The sequence below is a fragment of the Manis javanica genome, chromosome 1 (assembly GCF_040802235.1).
Source record: "Manis javanica isolate MJ-LG chromosome 1, MJ_LKY, whole genome shotgun sequence".
NCBI classification, from domain to species: domain Eukaryota; kingdom Metazoa; phylum Chordata; class Mammalia; order Pholidota; family Manidae; genus Manis; species Manis javanica.
The window spans coordinates 170,342,548-170,360,997 of NC_133156.1; the positions used below are offsets into that span (position 1 = coordinate 170,342,548).

General features: G+C 51.0%; 1 protein-coding gene across 4 annotated transcripts; it reads left to right on the top strand.

Moving 5' to 3' along the window:
* Window positions 1–2,019: 2,019 nt before the first annotated feature.
* On the top strand, window positions 2,020–16,414 carry CAPG (capping actin protein, gelsolin like). Of its 4 annotated transcripts, none has more exons than XM_017674273.3 (11): window positions 2,020–2,154; window positions 2,945–3,002; window positions 10,520–10,555; window positions 10,713–10,885; window positions 10,992–11,146; window positions 11,349–11,516; window positions 12,749–12,898; window positions 13,235–13,327; window positions 13,810–13,942; window positions 15,601–15,689; window positions 16,239–16,414. In XM_017674273.3, the coding sequence occupies exons 3-11, from the start codon at window positions 10,533–10,535 to the stop codon at window positions 16,302–16,304; spliced, it is 1,050 nt and encodes a 349-aa protein (XP_017529762.1). In that variant the 5' UTR covers window positions 2,020–2,154; window positions 2,945–3,002; window positions 10,520–10,532; the 3' UTR covers window positions 16,305–16,414. The 4 variants fall into 4 exon arrangements, with proteins under 4 accessions (XP_017529762.1, XP_017529763.1, XP_017529765.1 ...); XM_017674274.3 differs by lacking the exon at window positions 2,020–2,154 and adding an exon at window positions 2,385–2,406; XM_017674276.3 differs by lacking the exons at window positions 2,020–2,154; window positions 2,945–3,002 and adding an exon at window positions 4,846–5,044.
* The last annotated feature ends 2,036 nt before the right edge of the window (window positions 16,415–18,450 follow it).

Below are 18,450 nucleotides of genomic sequence, written 5' to 3' on the forward strand. Positions count from 1 at the left end.
CTCCTCTTGGTACACTCATTCATGCTATACTGGACAGTCCCACTTTCCAAAAGGTCACCGAAGAGTGCCAGTGTTTCACTGCCCAGAATGCCTCTGAGCACCCCACAGTGATTTAAAAAAGAAAAACAAAAATATTTTGAATCTTGAGTTTTAGTCAGGAAATATGATAGTCCATACCCCTGGCCACTGCTCAGAACCAGTTGGAATGATCTAGAAAAATTCACTGCAGATCATATTTAAAAGCTAGAAGCTCCTGAGTCAGTGCCTTCAAAGGAATACTTTGGGGAATTTTTATATCAATTTTTAAGGGAATTTTGATACCAATTTTTAAGTATTGTGACAGATCCCTGCCAGCTCCACAGGTTGAGGAAGCTCGGCTGTACCTCTGGACTGAGGTCAGAGGAGCCAGAAGGGACTCCTTGTCTGCTGGCTGCACTTTACAGGTGGAAAGACTCAGAGAAGCCCATATGGCAGGGAAGTTAGAAGCCAGGTTGGGAACTCACTTAGCGAGAATCTTTTGCAATTTCAGAAAGCTCTTAGCTCTGGAAATCATTACACAGCCTGTAATAATCCATTACACAGTCAATGGGAACCGAAGCAGAAAGCTGGCCATCTTGGGTAGCCCCAGACTTTGGCCAGAGCCCAAGCAGCCAATCCCAGAAGTCAGTGTCTAAGGCCTCCCTCTCCTGGATTCTTTTAGCCAGATTTTGTTCTAGAAGTAGTTTATTAATAATAATGGCAGTAGCACCTTGTACAAGTCCAGAACTTTTATTCTTCTCAAAGAACCTCCCATAGGTCATCTCATTGGAGCCCCACAATCCCTAGGCAGGCAGGCTGGGTTACTGCCCTCATTTCGTAAGTGAGGAACCTGTGGCTCAGTAGGTTTAAGCAATTTTCCCAGGGCGACATAGGCTGGGGCAGTACTAGAATGTGGGGATTTTGCTCTCTAATCTGTTGATACACATTCAGTAAAAAAAAATTTGAGTGTCTGTTACCTTGTGGGTGCTCTGTTGGGTGCTGGGGTTAACAAGGATAACCTGACATAGTCCCTCGGCTGGAGGAGCTAGTGATGTGGCGGGAGAGGGGTGTATGTGACAGATGATAAAGAGTACGAGGGATCTTTTTGGGGGAGCAGGGGTAGAGATGTTGTATCTTGACAGGAATGTGGGTTACATGGGTGTTTGCATACCAAAGCTCATACATTAATGATCTGTGCATTTCACTGTAAATTTTACCCAAAAATGTAGAGAATAGGGATGCCCTTGGGAGCACTATGGCTGGCAGTGCCTTGGCAGGGCCCAGGTGTTGGGAAGTGGGCCAGGAGCTGACTAGGTTGCCCATGGATACAATTCCACTTTTGCTAATAGAGTGTAGCTGAAAAGTCTTCCCTTGGAGGGTGTAGATTGAGATGGCCCAGTGGCCTTGATGCCCAGAACACCAGGGAGCCATGGAGGAGAGAGTCAAGGATCACTGCATGTTTCAGAGGGACATAGAAGCTGAGTCTCTGGGGTGTGAGCCCTAGTCAGAGGAGGATGGACAAGCGGAGGGAGAGTGGTATGATGCCGTGATCCTGATACGTTTTGTCAGCTGACATCCTTTGGGGTTTGCCTGCTGCTCATGGCCCTCTCCATTCAGAAGCTAAGGTGGAAGTGTGGACTATTTGTTGTTTGACTTACTTCCTGTAAGGCCTGGCCTCCCTGTGAACACTGGCTGGCCTGTTTTCTTCTGAATAGAGAGGAGGGTGAGGAGTTGCAGGTCTAGCATCGGCTTTGAAGACAGACCAGCCTGGATTTGAATCCTGGTTCTGCCAGTGAACTGGCAGTGTGACCCTGGACAAATTACTTACCTTCTCTGAGACTTCATCTAATAAGCATAATAACGATGGTAGGTGTGAGGACAGAACAAGATAATATTTAGAGCACTGCGGGCTGCAAACGCTGCAATCCTCTCGCGAAGACTTTTGCACAGCTTCACCAGTTCTAGGTCCCCTTCGGTTCCGTCTCCCGCGTCAGAACAATTGCGGGGGCGGGCTCAGCAGCGCCCCCAGCCGGCCCAGGCCGGCCGGCGCCTCCCTCTGACTCACCCCGGGCGGCCTCTAGCTGCTCACCTCGAGGGGCGGCGAGCGACCAGAGCAACAGAGAGAGGCGCTGGCAGGCAAGTAGCTCCGGGGTCAGATCACCGGGCGCCGGGCTCCCCCTGTAAGGGTCTAAGGGGCTCGGGCGGTCCGGGGCCGCCTCCTCCCCCCTCTCCTATTCGGGGCGCACCGCGAGTCTAATCCCCCCTCTTCGCTTCCCGTAAAGAGGGGCGGCAGAGGGCGGGTCCGTGCTCCGGAGTGCTGTATTTTACTCTGTTTGGTACAAACATTGGGCATTCCTGAGGGGGGGAAGCCGAACAAGGAGGAAAAGTGTAAGTCTGATTTTTTAAAAATGAGTTTTAGAGTCCGATTACCAGATAACGTCATTAGCCTGTGCATTGTTTGTGAGTTCCAAGGCGCCCGAGACTTCCCAGGCTTGTGACCTGCTCTTTTGTTTCGATAATTTGCAAACTTTTTTTGTTCCTGGGGTGATGGGGTCACCTTTACCCAGGGAAGGCTCAAGTGTGAACGCTGATCCCATTCATCCTTGTGCCCTCGTAGGTGCACAGAGCCCAGAACTTAAGAGCCACCCTTGTCCCATACGGGTGCAGACAAGAGTGGGTGAACCTCCCAAGGGTGGGGTGTGGCAGGGCGAGGAGGGGTGACCTGTGGTTTACCTTCCCATCCCACTGCCCCTACACCCAGAGCTGGGGCAGAGGGCAGGGGTATTACTTGCCAAGGCGCTGGGCACATATACTGAGGACCCCTACTAAATTCTCACTGTTGGGGAGGTTAACTGAGTAACTATTACTTGCTAATTAATTTTACGATCGCATTTAAGCTTCATGATTATCTTTATGCCCGTTTTAGATACTGGGCACAGGGAGGCTCCAGGAGGTTAAGTCACTTGCGGGAGGAAGCACAGCCAGTAAGTAGCCAAACTGTTCAACTCTTTCTACTCCACCCTGTTATCCGCCCAGCCTCTGGTTCTCATGGGGACATGGCCTGCTGGGATTCCAATCCAGATCACCCTATTTTTAAGGCCAGCCATTTGGTCATGGACACACTCAGATGCCAGTTAGAGTGTGTGTTCTTTGAAGAGAACATTTAACTTTTATCGTGCTCTGATCCAAAGATTTTAACACACTGATTGATTTAGTTCCATTGCCCACACTACAGCCCCTTGGTGGTGCCTTGACCCTAAAGGCTGAGCCTTATCTCTAGCCTGTTGCCAGCTCTGAGCCAGGGCAGGCCTGCATCCAAGACAGGCTGCCGGAGTCCTGGGCCGAGGAGCCACACGTGTGGCTGAGTAACTGGGAGCTCCCTTTCTCCCGGAGAGCATTCAGACTCCACTTTATCCCGACGTGATTGGAGGAAGGTCTGAGCAGGCCCAGCGGGTACAGTGAATTCAAAGCCTATAGCACATTATTTTGCAAATTCAACAATACCCCCCTGAGGGTCTGGTCTGTTGCCTCTGGTCGTGTGCGGGGAGGGGAGGGAGGTGAAAGTGGACAAGTGGCATCAGGGTGAGAGCACTGGCTGCGGTGTCCCCAGACAAGGTCTCTGGACCCAGTTCTGAGGATGCCCATATCCTTCCACACGGATTCAGAAGGGAGTGCAAGCTTGTCTTACCTCTCGCTCCCTGAGTGAGCGAGGGCAGGTAACTTGTGCTCTCAGGGGCCTCACTAGCCTTCTCTAGAAAGTGAGCAAGCGAGTTGAACCAGACTAGCCCTAGGGTCCTGTGATGCAATGTAGGCAAGATGGCCCCTGGGTGGAGCAAGAAGCCTACTTATTATTTATTTATTTTTTTTTTGAGAGGGCATCTCTCATATTTATTGATCAAATGGTTGTTAACAACAATAAAATTCTGTATAGGGGACTCAATGCACAGTCATTAATCAACCCCAAGCCTATTTCTCAACAGTCTCCAATCTTCTGAAGCATAACGAACAAGTTTTTACATAGTGAATAAGTTCTTACATGGTGAACAGTACAAGGGCAGTCATATCACAGAAACTTTCGGTTTTGATCATGCATCATGAACTATGAATAATCAAGTCAGATATGATTATCCATTTGATTTTTATACTTGATTTATATGAGAATCCCACATTTCTCCTGTATTTTTTTTTTTTTTTACTAAAATGCTGAAGTGGTAGGTAGATGCAAGATAAAGGTAGAAAACATAATTTAGTGCTGTAAGAGGGCAAATGTAGATGATCAGGTCTGTGCCTATTGACTAAGTATTAATCTAAGCTAGACAAGGGCAACAAAACATCCACGGATGCAGAAGATTTCTCTCAAAACAGGGGGGGTGAGGTTCTAAGCCTCCCCTCTGTTGATCCCCAATTTCTCTTCTGATGCCCCCCCTGTGACTGTGCCTGTCTTAGGTTGTTCCTCCCTTGAGGAATCTTACCCATCTCTGGCTAACCAACCATAGAAGCCTGCTTATATTTTTATTGCTGTCCATCAGGGCACCCAGTGCTCAGATCGTGTGATAGTAAAGTTCATAGGGTGATAGAAAGCTGACCAAGGGTAGACTTGAGAGGCATTTGGCATGCGAGACACGGCAAAAAATGTTTCACAGACATCAGCCACTCCCTCAGAACAGAGCTGTAAACAAAATCAAATTTATGCATTTAGGACAAGGAGAAAGACAAGTCTGGAAGAAGAGGAGAAAGTCACTGCACAGGCAGTGACCCCACCCAGGAAATGTGACTAGCTCAGCAGAGGCTGGGAGGCTGGGGTTGGGCAAATGCGCCTGCCCAAGGCTGGTGAGCACCAAGGCTGCCAGTGGTTCTCCTGGCAGGTTCTACACTCAGAGATGCTGACTGGCTGAGGCTACTGTGGGGAGGCCCCGAGCAGGGGTGCCCTCTAGCTCCCTGTGGGTGCCTCTGAAGAGCCCGCCTGGCAGCCCCCCTGCCTCAGTGCTTGTTGTCCGAGGATGGATGGGGCCCCAGTATGAGCTGGGTAAGGAGCCGAGAGGTGGCAGATGGGTAGGGCAGCCCCTGGGGGTTCAGAGGGAAGTGAGAAGCTGGGGTGGGGCTGGCTGAGAAGAAGAGCCTGAAAAGCAGAAGTAGGTGGAGGGAGAGCTGCAGAAAGGTGAAGAGCCTCAGCTGGTGGCTGAGGGGAGTGGGCCCCTGGCACTGGGCTGGCTAGAACCCTCTTAGGTGGGCAGGTGAGAGCTGGCTGCTGGGCTGGAAACAGACTCATGTTTCAGGAAGCCGTTCTGTCCAGGACCGGTGTTCCCCAGCTCACTGTCCTGGCAGCTTTGCACCAGGTTCCAGGTACAAGGTCTGACTGGAGTGTTGAAGCACTGGAGAAGGTGGGTTGTGCTCACTGCACTGATGAGAAACTTGCCTCTTCTGATAGAGGCCACCACACTCGAGTGAGCAGTTTTGGAGGTCCTCAGCCAGCCGGGAGGGGCATTCAGATGTGAGGAGACCTGTGCCTAAGACTGGACTGCAGTGTGATTGGAGATTGGTGGGCTGGGCTGGAGGAACTGGAGGAGGGGGCAGAGCAGGCCCAGCAGGCAGAGTGAATTCAAAGCCTATAGCACATTATTTTGCATATTCAATATACCCCCTGAGGGTCTGGTCAGTGGCTTGAGGTAGTGTGGGGGGAGGAGAGGGAGGTAGAAGTGGAGGGGGGGTGTTGGGGGATAGGAACCCTGCTTGGTGTCAGGGTGAGAGCCCTGGCTGCAGTGTCCCCAGACGAGGTCTCTGGACCCAGTTCCAAGAATGCCCAAATCCCAGGCTGGGAAGATCCAGTCTCTAGTGTTGACACTCACCCCTCCACCCTTTTTTGGGGAGAGGGGTAGGGGGCTATTTCATTTCACAGCTAGGGGTGAACAGGGCCTAGGAGTGAAGGACCTGCTAGGGCATCCATGGAGTCGGTTTCTGAGGAGAGCACAGATATCACTGGCGGCTCTCATTGTCTGACAGTGAAGGTATGTGTAACAGTGACCCCCATCCCCGCCGCCCGTGGGTCCCCCATTGTGTCCTCAAAGGCAGCCTCCTTCCTAAAGTCCGGGCCATGGGACAGCCAGCAGGCATGTGTCTGACCTTCTGATAGCATTTAGGCTCATCTCCATGCTGCCATCTGTGACTCTGTGACATTCCCCACCTTGGAGAAGTTTGTGTGCAGTCTCACTGGGTGTGATGGCTCCCTCCTTCTCAGCCCCCTCCAGCTTGACCATGGGACATGGTATTCTTCATTTCTGTGCCCACCCCCAACCTCTTCAGCCCTGTGCTAAGCTCCCAGCATAGACCTTGAATGGAATTGAATAGACCCCTAAGGCATTCAGTGGTACCAAGCATGTGCCCTGCTCTGGTTGAGACAGTCAGGTCATGCTGTAGGACAGCCTGCAGGCAGGGACTGGAGTGTACATCCCCAGGAGTGGGCTGAGACGACTCCATGGACAGCTAGGGCCTGATAGGGACCTAGAGGGGTGGTGGGCTTTAATAGACACGTGCACTGAGAAAGCTCAAGGGTCTGTGGGCTTGGGCCCAGGGGCCCAGAGAGAGAGGACAGAGTGAAAAGCCAGATGTCAGGGTGGACCCTTACCTGTGAGAGCCTGGAGCAGAAAAGGCTAAGGGGCAGGGATTTGATGGGGCAGCAGGAGCTTCAGCCCTGACGCTGGACTCACCTGGAACTTATCAAACACTGATATCCCAAGCTCCACCCCAAAGAGTCTGATTCTAACAGATCTGGTATGTAGCCCGGGAATTGGGGTTGTTTGAAAGTCCCCCCTCCCCTTGGATGGTTCTCATGCGAGGCCAATGTGAGACGCTTGACAGAGTTAACTGATAGCATTGGAATCACCTGGAACATACGTTCAAAATGTATATGCACAGGCCCCACTCCGGACCTGTGGAATCAAAATCTCCAGGCCTGGGCCTTGGGCATCTATGTTTTTATAAGGTCCCAAGGGAATTCTCACAGGCAAGCAGGGTGGAGAGCCAGAGTGATGACGGGGCAGGCAGCCACCCCCTGCATGGGACCCTTGCAGTGGCTCTCCAAGGCCATCAGTCCCCATGCGTGGGCTGCCTGCTTCTGTATTATGCCCTGAGCTCTCAGATTGGTAACACAGAACAAAAAATAGTGAAGCAGACAGTTTGGCCCCCGCATTCACACCATCTCTCTTCCCAAGCTCTCCTCACAGCCTTGGGCTTGGGGCAGCCGCCTGACCACCTCAGCCCTGAGTCACATGCTCAGCTGCCTGCTGCAGGGGATGTGGGCACAGCATGTGATCTTCTGTGGGATGGAGAAATGGTAGTTTCCCTCCCCCAAACTACCTCCCAATTTGGGAGAATGTGGTTCCAAAAAATGCCTTCAGCTATGTTGTAAGTTTGGAATGAAAAAGGAAAGTCATAATTTCCTTATGATCTGTTGGTATAAAACACCCCCCAAAATGGTGGTTTTCTATCTGTTATCACTGCTTCTGTTTCTCCATTTCCTACTTAGACTCAACACCCTTTCTTCTCCAATCCACCCCCTAAACATGGCTGCCCACCCTTCCTGCTTCCCTAGCCCCCAAGAATCTCCTAATGGTGCTTATTTGCCTCTTCATCCTGAAATTCGCCAGGCCCATACCTGGCACCACTGGGACTCACCTAATAAACCACTGTGCAGCAATGCAGCATGAATTGGGCTGCAGTGCTGGCTGGTGTGGGCTCTGCATTTGAAGACAAAAAAAGAAACCTTTTAGTAATGTTGTCAGGCAATCCAGTTCAGGGAGATCTCCCTGAGCAGTAGGCCAACTCCAGAGAAGGTTCTTGACTCTGATTGAGAAAGAATTCTCAAACAGGTCAGATGAGTGTATGTAAAGAAGGAATGCATTAAAGTGAGAGTAGTAGTGGATGGCAGCAGAGAGCAAGGAAGAACAGACAGAGGAAAGGGAAGTTCATTGAACTCCTGCTCAGCATAGGGCAAATTCCTTGCAAACTCTTAAAGCCAGGGTCACCTGATGTCCAGTGTCTGCTTGATCTGCAGGTGTGGGAACTAGGCCCCTACTACTCTAGGATTTGGGGGAGCCATGAAGCACTGGATGAAGTGAGATTATGTTCTGAGAACTTCCTCAAGACAAAGAAAGGAGATTTTTGGACAGGCTACTAAAGAGCACGTGGTACAGCTAACAGTCCTGGCTGGGTCACCCAGGTGATGGGAACTTGCAAGCCCAAATCAGAGATCTCAGTATCCCTTCCCTACTTGTCAGAAGTAGAACAGAGAGAGTGAAGATCTGTGCTTAAGTCTAGACAGTTTAATGAAGTAATAAAGTAACAAAGATGCTTACCACCAGGGAAGGAGTCTCTTATTAACCTCCCAGAGGCTTGGAAGAGCAGGAGACAAAACGCAGTAAGTTGAGCAGCAAGAGGCTTCATTTAAGGCAAATACACACTCGAAGAAAGGGGAGTGTGGGCAGCCTCAGAGGAGAGATGCTCTTAAAGATTTAGCATTTGTGGTTTTTTTTTTTAAGGATTTCAAGAATGGGGTAAAGGGCCAGGGGAGTGTAGGCTTGACATATGGTCTCAGGATGTCTATCTCTAGTGACAGACATTTTGTCACCATCTATAGTCAGTCCTTTAGATATTCTTTAAGATAAACTTAACATAAGGAATTTATTGATCCTGTTCTTCTCCAAGATAATGATTACCCTCAAGTAGTGAAAACATATTTAGTACTGTTTGCCGTGACTTAAGATAGGTCAGTTGTCTAATCACCATAAAATGTTAGGAATCTTCCCTCCTAATAACTCCCTGGTTAAATGTTGTCGGGCAATCCAGTCCAGGGAGATCTCTCTGAGCCCTTGGTGAGAACTCAGCTTGGGAGAGGGTTCCTGACTGATCGAGAAAGAATTCGTGAACAGGTTGGGCGAGTTCAGGTAAGGAAGGGATTCATTAAAGCAAGAGTAGTAATGAACTGCAACAGCCACACAGGCAGTTGAGAGCAAGTAAGAGCAGAGGGAGGAAAGGGAAGTTAATAGCATTTATTTTTTTCCTAAGAACTTCTGTCCAAAAAAGGTTGCTCTCATTGACTGACAGAATAAGGATGATGTTCATCTTCCTGGCATTTGAAGGGAGCTGGGCATCTAGAAGTGATCGCTTGATGCCTGGGAATGGGTGACATTCCCCAGGGAGGGAAATTAGAATTAGGAGAGGCAGTAAGTCTAATGTTAGCTGTAGAGTTTTTTGTTTGTTTTGGTTAGATGCTTTTTATAAGATTAAGGGAGTTCCCTTCTAGTCTTAGTTTGTTGGAAGTTTTTTAAAATCAGGAATGGATATAGAATTTTGCTAAATGCTTTTTCTGATATCTATTGAGGTAATTATATATGTATATACACATATATTTAGTTTGTTGGTGGGTGGATTACATTAATTTCAGATGTAAACCGATTTTGCATTTCTGGGATAAACCACATTTAATCATGATGTTTTTTACTTTTTATGTATTATTGACTTACATATGCTAAAATTTTGTCTATGTTACTGCAGGACATTAATCTAATTTTCTATATTTATCTGGTTTTGTAATATCAGGATAATGTTGACAGTGTAGACTGAATTGGGAGGTGTTCTCTCTTCTTTTCCAGAGAAGTCTTCCTTAATTTTTTGCTAGAATTTATCTGGACTTGGAATTTTTTTTGGCAGGGTGGAGTGGTGGTGGTGGTGGAGTTTTAAAGTACAAATTCAGTTTCTTTAATGGATATAACTATTCGGGTAATCTATTTCTTCTTGAGTGAACTTTCATAATTTGTATCCTGCAGGGAATTTGTCCATTTCCTTAAGTTATTGAATATATTAGCATAAAGTTTGTGTAATATTCTTTTTATCCTTTTAATATCTGTATAATCTGTAGTGATGTCATCTCTCTTGTTTCTGTGTCGGAAATTTGTGTCTTTTTTTTTTCTAATCAGTTTATCTAAAAGTTCATCAATTTTATCCAAAAACCAGCTTCATTAATTTTTCTCTATTTTTTGTTTTCTATTCTTTTTATCATTTTCTTCTGCTTATTTTGGGTTTAATTTGCTTTTCTTTTTCTTTTTTTTTTTATGGTGGCACTGAAGTCATTGATTTTAGACTTTTCTAATATAAGCAGTTATTTCTTAGAGTGCTGTATCCCCACCTCATGTAATGCCCAGAGTTAGGGGTCTGGAAGCAGAAGAGAGGTGTGACTGAGAGGTGACAGCAAGGGAAAGACACTGGCCCAGGAGCCAGAGATATGGTTTTCACTAGCCACCCACTAGCTGTGTGCCTTTGGACTTAGACTCTCTGCCTCAGTTTCTTTTCCTGCAAAATGGAGACAGGGATAATCTCTCAGGCACTTGGAGATGAAGCAGTTGCTGAATAGAGTAACACCTGGCCAGCTGGAAGGACCTCCCTAGACCAAAATGAAGAGTGGTTGTCATGATAGTAGTAATAACAATGGCTTCTCCTGTCTTTCCAGATCTGGAAACAGCATGTACACACCCCTTCCCCAGAGGTAGGCTGTGTGCCCCTCCCCTTTTCCCTCCTCCTTCACTTCCAAGGGCTGGCTTTCCTCATGACCTCTCCTCCCAGGCCTGCCCAGGCCCCCTGGATCTCTGCTTGGGTCCATTCTCACGGGCCCTGGCCACTGTTAATCTTCCCCCCGCCCACAGTGGCTCTCCATTCCCGGGCTTGGTGCGCTCTCCTGGCCTGCACATCTGGCGGGTGGAGAAGCTGAAGCCAGTGCCAGTAGCTCGCGAGAACCAGGGCATCTTCTTCTCCGGGGACTCCTACCTTGTTCTGTACAATGGCCTGGAAGAGTTCTCCCACCTGCACATGTGGATAGGTAGGTGACTGCGGGGACTTGGGTGGGGATGTGAGTCTGGCCTGGGCAGGAGCCAGGGCTGCATGGGTCTCAAGGGTCTTGCCTTGCCACCTCCCGCCTGCCACAGGCCAGCAGTCATCCCGAGATGAGCAGGGGGCCTGTGCTATGCTCGCTGTGCAACTCAACACCCTGCTTGGGGATCGGCCTGTGCAGCATCGAGAGGTGCAGGGCAATGAGTCCGACCTCTTCATGAGCTACTTCCCACATGGCGTCAAGTACCAGGTCAGAGCCCATGTCCTGGGCCCCTACCCTGTGGTTTCTTTCAGAGTCAGCCCCACTGCCAGCTGGTTCTTACCCTGCAAAAAGCTCAGGTGCCTTAGGAAGCTGGGTCCTCCCCACCTTTCTGCCCATCTCCCAATGGGACGGGGAAGGGAAGGCTCGGGGCCTCCCACTGGCCCACTCAGGCTGGCTGGCTGGACTGCAGGAGGGCGGAGTGGAGTCGGCATTTCACAAGACCTCCCCAGGGACCACCCCAGCTCCCATCAAGAAACTCTACCAGGTGAAGGGGAAGAAGAACATCCGTGCCACAGAGCAGGCGCTGAGCTGGGACAGTTTCAACACTGGGGACTGCTTCATCCTGGACCTGGGCCAGGTGGGTAGGTAGGGCAAGACTGAGCACTCTGTACTGGCACCGTCTTTTAAAAAGGCAGGGACCATGAGGCCTGGGGAGAGGGAAGGATGCTGAGAAGCTCTAAGCCCATTCTGAGTGTGACTGCTCCAGCTGTTAGAAGACATCCTTATGCTCATAAGGATAGAAACCCCCCTCTGCTGTCCAGCCACTGCCTGTACCTCGGGGCCTACTCTCTCCTTCTCTTGCAGGCTTGCTAACTCTGAGTTAGCTGCCTACCAGGCCATTCGTTAATTTATTCCCTTACTGTCCACTCAGTCAATGATGCCCGCTCGGAGCTAGCGTAGGGACCACAGACTACTTGCCCTGGGAAGGCAGCAGGGATGGGCCTGTCACTTGCTATAGCCCATGGCAGGATGTGTGGAGGGCTGAGAGAGGTGACCGCATGTGTGGGAGGAGCTTGGGGCATGGAGGGGCCCTCTAGCCTGAGCCAAAGCTGGTGTCCCAGGAAGGTACCATTTGGCTGGACCTTCATGGAGGTGAGGTGCCCTTCCAGGTGAAGGACTGGGAGCTGAGGCCCTGAGCACAGCTAACATGTCTGTGCACAGCAGGGAAGGGTCTTGTTTGACTGGGACCCTGGGTGGGTACAAGAGCAGTGGGAGAGAAAATGTGGAGAGTGAAACCCAGATCACAAAGAGATTGGCTTTGTCTGAGGAGTCTGCACTGCATCTTGTGCCAAAGATTTTGGGCAGAAGATCAACCCAAGAGCTGTTGGAAGGAGGATCAGAAGTGGTGCGATGCTGGCAGGGGAAGGGTGGTGAGGGCCATGTCTGGCAGGGGCACAGGTAGGAGGGTGCTGTTCTGGGCTCAAGAGTGGCATTTGCCTCTTCATTCACTCCTTCATTCATTCACTCAGTATCGGTTTTGTGCCAAACATGTGCCAGTCTCTGTTTCAGCCCTGGGCGTACAGCAGTGCACAAAGTGCGGCTGGCCCAGTGGAACACTTACGCTCTGGTGACGCATAATTTCTAGTCAGGGGAGACAGATCATAAACAAGATAAAGATGTTTAAATAGATGCTGAGAAGGGATCTGGAGAAAAATAAATCAGGAGGGAGATGGGGGCTGGGCCCCATTCTCAGCGAGACCTCTGTTTTCCCTCTTGCCTTCTTGCTTGTCTTTGATTGTCTCGCCTCCGGGGACAGTTCTTCAGCCACCCACCTGCCAACTCTAACCCAAGCCTCCCCATTTCCCTCAGAACATCTTCACCTGGTGTGGTGCAAAGTCCAATATCCTGGAGCGCAACAAGGCGCGGGACCTGGCCCTGGCCATCCGGGACAGTGAGCGACAGGGCAAGGCCCGGGTGGAGATTGTCACCGATGGGGAGGAGCCTGCTGAGATGATCCAGGTTGAGGGGATGTTGGGGTGGACAGCTGGGAGCCTCTGCTTGGAAGCTGCTGAGAGGCTGGGGGGGACAAGGGGTTTGGTGGAGGATGGCACATCGGGGGCACTTCTCAGACTGCCTAGCTTATAGGGTGCCATTGTGTGATTCAGAGTAAGTACCCCCTGGGCAGATGGACCAGTGGCCTGCAAGTGGCGGGGTGCTGGACCCAGTCTTCATTCACCTATGTAGGGTACCTTTAGGCAGGCAGGAGAATTTGCCCACCTGGGCTTGACGGGTGGGGAAGGACTGGGGCAGGTGCCCAGGAATTCCTGAGAACTTGGCCTGCCCTGGCCTCTGCAGGTCCTGGGCCCTAAGCCTGTTCTGAAGGAGGGCAACCCTGAAGAAGACCTCATGGCTGATCAGGTGAATTCCCGCACTGCAGCTCTGTACAAGGTGGGCACTCCAGCTCTGCCTGGGACCTGCTGGGGTTGGGAGCCTGGTACACGCCACCGAAGGGAGACGAGAGCAGTGGAACGGTTGAGCTGGGCACCACGGTGGTTTACCCAGGGCTTGGAGTGAGAAGAGACGGGAAGTGGATGGATGTCAGGCAGTCCTAAGGAGAGAAATGCCACTTCACTGCTGGCCCATTCTTTGAGAAGAGGCTTGAAGCCAATGCTGAGCTTTACTTTTTTGGATTCTTTGCATTTATTCATAATTTGGAATCCACTTCATTTCCAAATGAATTTGGGGCCTCTGAGCTACAGTGGTTGAGGGGCATGTGAGGGGTGGGGTGGCTGGGATTTGCCTGGCAGTGCTCTACTCCTGGTCCCATCTGCCCTAGGGCCGTGGGAGGGGGCAGCAGTGCGGGGGACAGAGGTTAAGGCTGTGTGCTAGGGCAAGGAGGGCGGGGTCTGGCACTGCTTGTCCTCCCCCAGGTCTCTAATGCCACTGGGCAGATGAACCTGACCAAGGTGGCTGATTCCAGCCCCTTTGCCCTGGAGTTGCTGGTATCTGATGACTGCTTCGTGCTGGACAACGGGCTCTGTGGCAAGATCTACATCTGGAAGGGTACGTGTGGCTCCTCCACTCCAGCTGAGACCTCTGCAGCTCCTCTGACCTGGGCTGGCTTCCCAGTGGAGGGCTCAGCCTGATGGCTGCTTTCAGGGAGCCTTGGAACTGCTGGGGGTTCCTCTTCACTATTCCCACCCCCTAAATTCTAGGCAGTGGCTCTGGAACTTGAGCTTGGCACAGAGTCACCCAAGAGGATATTAGAACGGATGGCTGTAACCCCTCCCCCTGAATATTTGCATATCTAATGTTCTGTGACTCTTCCTGCTTGTCCAGGGCCACATTTTTGCAGACCACTGTGCTCAAGCACTCTGAGGCCCTCGGGGCTGCTGGGAGCCAATCTTGCTATTCTGCCTGGAGGTGTGACTGAAATTTCAATAAACAAAACCTCATTTTAGGCAGTGGATAGTGAACTGGTAGAACTTGATTTTTCAAGAGATTGTATTGGCTGGAAATAGGAACTCCTGTGCAGAAGCCTGTTTGCTTGGTTTGACTTGGAAAATGCTGAAACAAAGCTCTAAGTCTGAGTGATACTGGAACCTTCACCACTTCTCCATGTCTGTCTTTTCTTGAGCGTGCCTCACCTCCCTGACCAGATTATAAACTTACTGTAAGCAGGAGCCAGACTGTCTCTAGTGTCTTGACAAAATAGCATTTGCTCAAAAAATATTTTTGGGGTCAACCAAGGCCAAGAGAAGTGCCCAGCCTCAGCCTGGTCAGGAAGATGAGGAAGTATTAAGTGTTCTAATACCAGGGCTGCCAGGCAACATGCTCTTGCCTCACGTAGGGTGGGAACACCAGCAGCTAGATGGTTTCTACCAGTTAAACTGAGGGGGGCAAACTGCACACTTTGGACCAATTCTCAGGGGGTGGGGATAGTGCCCAACATGCACAGAGAAGCAAATTTAACCCCAGGCAAAGAACTCAACTATTTTGGAAAGAGAAACCAGAGGGGATAAAAACAGGAAAGTCGGAACCAGGAAGAGAAGTATCTGGCTGGTAGCTGGTCAAATCACAGAGGAAGGATAAGGCACATTAATTTCCAGTACACCATAGCTAACTGGAGTTTTATAGCCTGGCTAGAGAGCCAATTACAGTTCACAACATTGATTCTTTGGAAAATGCCTTAAACCAGAGCACAGTTTGTATTAAAGAGCCTGCCTGCAGGAAGGAATGGATGGCTGTACCATTTTCTTATTATAAGCCCCTAGTTGGCATAACCAATAGGCTAGATGTGCCTATCTGGCATTTTGGGAGTAAAGCTGTAGTAAATTACACCCTTTTGTCCTATTAGTTTTACAACTAATGACTGGGGACAGACCAAGAGGTGAGGGGTCCCAGGGTGGCCCTGGCTTTAGTGATGCAGTGAGAAGAAGACTAGTTCTCTGGGAGGATCCCAGGGTCCCCGGACTAGCAGGATATTGACACTGAGAGTGGGCGGCAGAGCAGTTTTCATTCTGCTTGGAGCTGCCGGGTTGGGAGCAGTCTCAACAGGCTTACTTCAAACCCAAGGATCTCCTGAGCATGCTTAGCACCTTCTGTCCATTTATTTTAAAAGTTGCCAGCTAGTCTGTGGACCTTTTTAAATTTCCTCAAGAAAAATGGGATGTGGGCTAGAGAGTCCCTGCTTGTATTATGATCTCCTTCCTATGATCCAGGGCAAAAAGCTAACGAGAAGGAGCGGCAGGCAGCCCTCCAAGTGGCTGAGGACTTCATCTCACGCATGCGGTACCCCCCAAACACTCAGGTGAGGAGCCACCCCAGCCCAGACCCCTCCTGGGGCTTTTCCTCTGGCCTCCTCCCCTCAGACAGGACAGGAAAGATGTGGACACAGTCAGGAACAATCCGGCCTCCCTTCCAGACCCTGGGTCAGTGGGAAGCCCTTCTCAATCCTTCAAAATGTACAAGGACATATTTTCTAAGGGAATTTAGGTAGCAACTCCCCTGGGAGCCCAGAGAGCTGGGTGTGCCTTTGCAGGGATTGTGGGCCTTCTGTGGGCCGCTGTCCCCAGCTCGCCCCAGCATGGTGACTCCACAGGCCATTCCGGGGGGAGCTGATAGGGCTCACCTATAACTGGTGCATCTATCAAACTGTGCACCCAAGTCCTTGAGGTAGTCTGTTTCACAGCCCATGTCCTGTAACCTTCTTTCTCATCTCTTGGCTTATCTGGAGGAGCATCCCTGGCCTGGACGGCCTGTGGACTCCAGCCTGGTGCCCAGCACCTCCTCCATGGCTCCAGCCTTCCCTGAAGGTGGCAACCTTATGAGCCAGACTTCTCGCCTGCTGTCCCTGTAGGTGGAGATTCTGTCCCAGGGTCATGAGAGCCCCATCTTCAAGCAATTCTTCAAGAGCTGGCAATGAAGGTGGGCATCTTGCTGCCCCCTACCTGCTGACTTGCTTGCTCTTCCTTCAGCTGCCTGGTCACTGCTGAGGTGCCTTGGTGATGCTCAATAAAGGAGACAAGGACTGTCCCCACCCTCTGTGCACTGCCTGCCCTGGGCTAATTCTCACTGCCCTGCCTGTTCACCTGCGCTTAGCCCATGCTGGGGTGGAGCAGGACCCAGGTGACAACTGCCCAACTCCAAGGGGCTACAGATGGCTTTGCATGACTGAGGCAGAGGGGCCAGGAGTCCCAGCAGGCCTGGCAGCTCTGCTGTGAACCCAGTAGGGAGGTGGCACAACACCAGGCCCCAGGATTACTTTCAGCCTGGGCTTCAGTTGTCTCACATTCCCAACCTGGAGAAGGATGTGGCGACAGGTTCCAGATACTTCTCCATTCAAGCCAGTATTTCCTCTGATGCCCTAATAAGCTATTGTGAAGCAGCTTCCAAATGGCATGCTTGCTGAGCAAGAAGACCTTTTTGCTGTTGTGCAGAAGTTTGGCTTGCTCTTCCAGAGGCACAGGGCATTGTTAGGCTGATGTATCCAGGCCCCCATGGGGCTGCGGGGAAGTGCTGGACCAGCACTGGTTTTCACCCTGCCTGCTGCATCCGGGCAAGCTGTTCTTCCTTGTCTAGCCCTCACTTCGTTTTTTTGTACAATGGGGTGGCAAAGAAACCAGAAAGTTACCTAGGGGGAGAATGGAGTAGCCCAAGTGGTCCCATCATGGATGGCATGACCCAGTGGGGCGAGAGCAGGGTGGGAGCTGTGGGAGCCTGGACCCCGGTCCAATGGGCAGGGTAGGGCTGCAGCTGTCCTGACCCATCCTCACCCCTGGGCCTAAGGGTTCTGTGGCTTCTGAGCTCTGATATGCTTTATTCATCTTACTGATTTTGTCAAGCAGCACAGAAAAATCAGCTCCCTTGCATATCTCCCCCCATCCCTCCCTCCCCTGAAGAGAGCACTGTGGTCCCTGGGTAGCCTGCACAAACAGCACTGGCCAGGGATGATTTTTAAAAGGGGAGAGAGTAAGGGCCACACCAAACCCCTGGTTCTGACGTTTTGGGGGTTGTGAAGGATTTTAAGTCTCCCCATGAGAGGCCTAGGTAGGCCTTTCCCAAGAAAAACGCACAGATTAAGATTAATGATCAACTTTCGGAGGGTTTAGATACCCCCATCCCCCAACCACTCCACCAGTATGACTGCAGCTTGTTATTATATCTCTGAACTATGTTATTGCTGATTCCCCAGGTTCAAAGCTGCACACATTACACAAGAGGGCCGCAGGAGCAAAGGGCTCCTATAGGGGCTGCAAGCTTCCCCTCCAGCTAGAGGCCCCGGGGACTGGTCCCTGGCTGTGCTGTGGGCTGAGTGGTCCTGGTCAGGTCTGCCGAGTTAGCCTTCAGGCTGAGCAAGTGAGAAGAATCTGCAGGGAAGGAGCCACTCCACCTATCTCTCAGAGGAGAGCCTGAGCTGCAGCCTTTCTGTGGCCCAGCTCCACCAGGCCCAGCAAGCCCCCTGCCCCCTCTGCTGGTCAGCCAAGCACCAGACTAGAGGAAGTGAGGTGTACAGAGGAGTAGTTCAGGCTGGGCAAAGATGACACTAGGCAGACTGCACAGTCTGTTAGCAGCCCCATTGTTGAGTCCACCTGCTGGCAGCACTGGGGAGTTCTCTGCTATCCTTGGGTGACCATCTGCTGTCCCCACCTCCAGCAGGTCAGACCCAGAGGCCTGCAGGTGCTAGACAGTGGTCTTCATGCCTCTCCTTGAGGGAGGATGGGGGACAGAGCAGCATAGTTGGGCTTTTGCTTGCTCCCTGCTCCCCAGCTCAGGATCCCCCGGTCTGGGGAGATAGGGGCGAGAAGGCTAGCTTCCCCAGAAGCAAAGGTAGGAAAACCCCAGTGTGCATGCCTCATATGAGTCACTGTGAAGAGCCAGGGCCACCTCACCCACTGGCTCAAGCGTGCAAGGAGTTTCTGGGTCTAAGTGCAAGATGGACATCATGTGACTCAGCAAGCATTTAGCCAGAGCAGAGGAACCTTCTCTCCTGGTGCTCATGACCAGTGCCTTTACTCTGCCTGGCTCCAGGAAGGTGCAAGGCTTGTCTTAGAGAAAAACACTTGGGACCC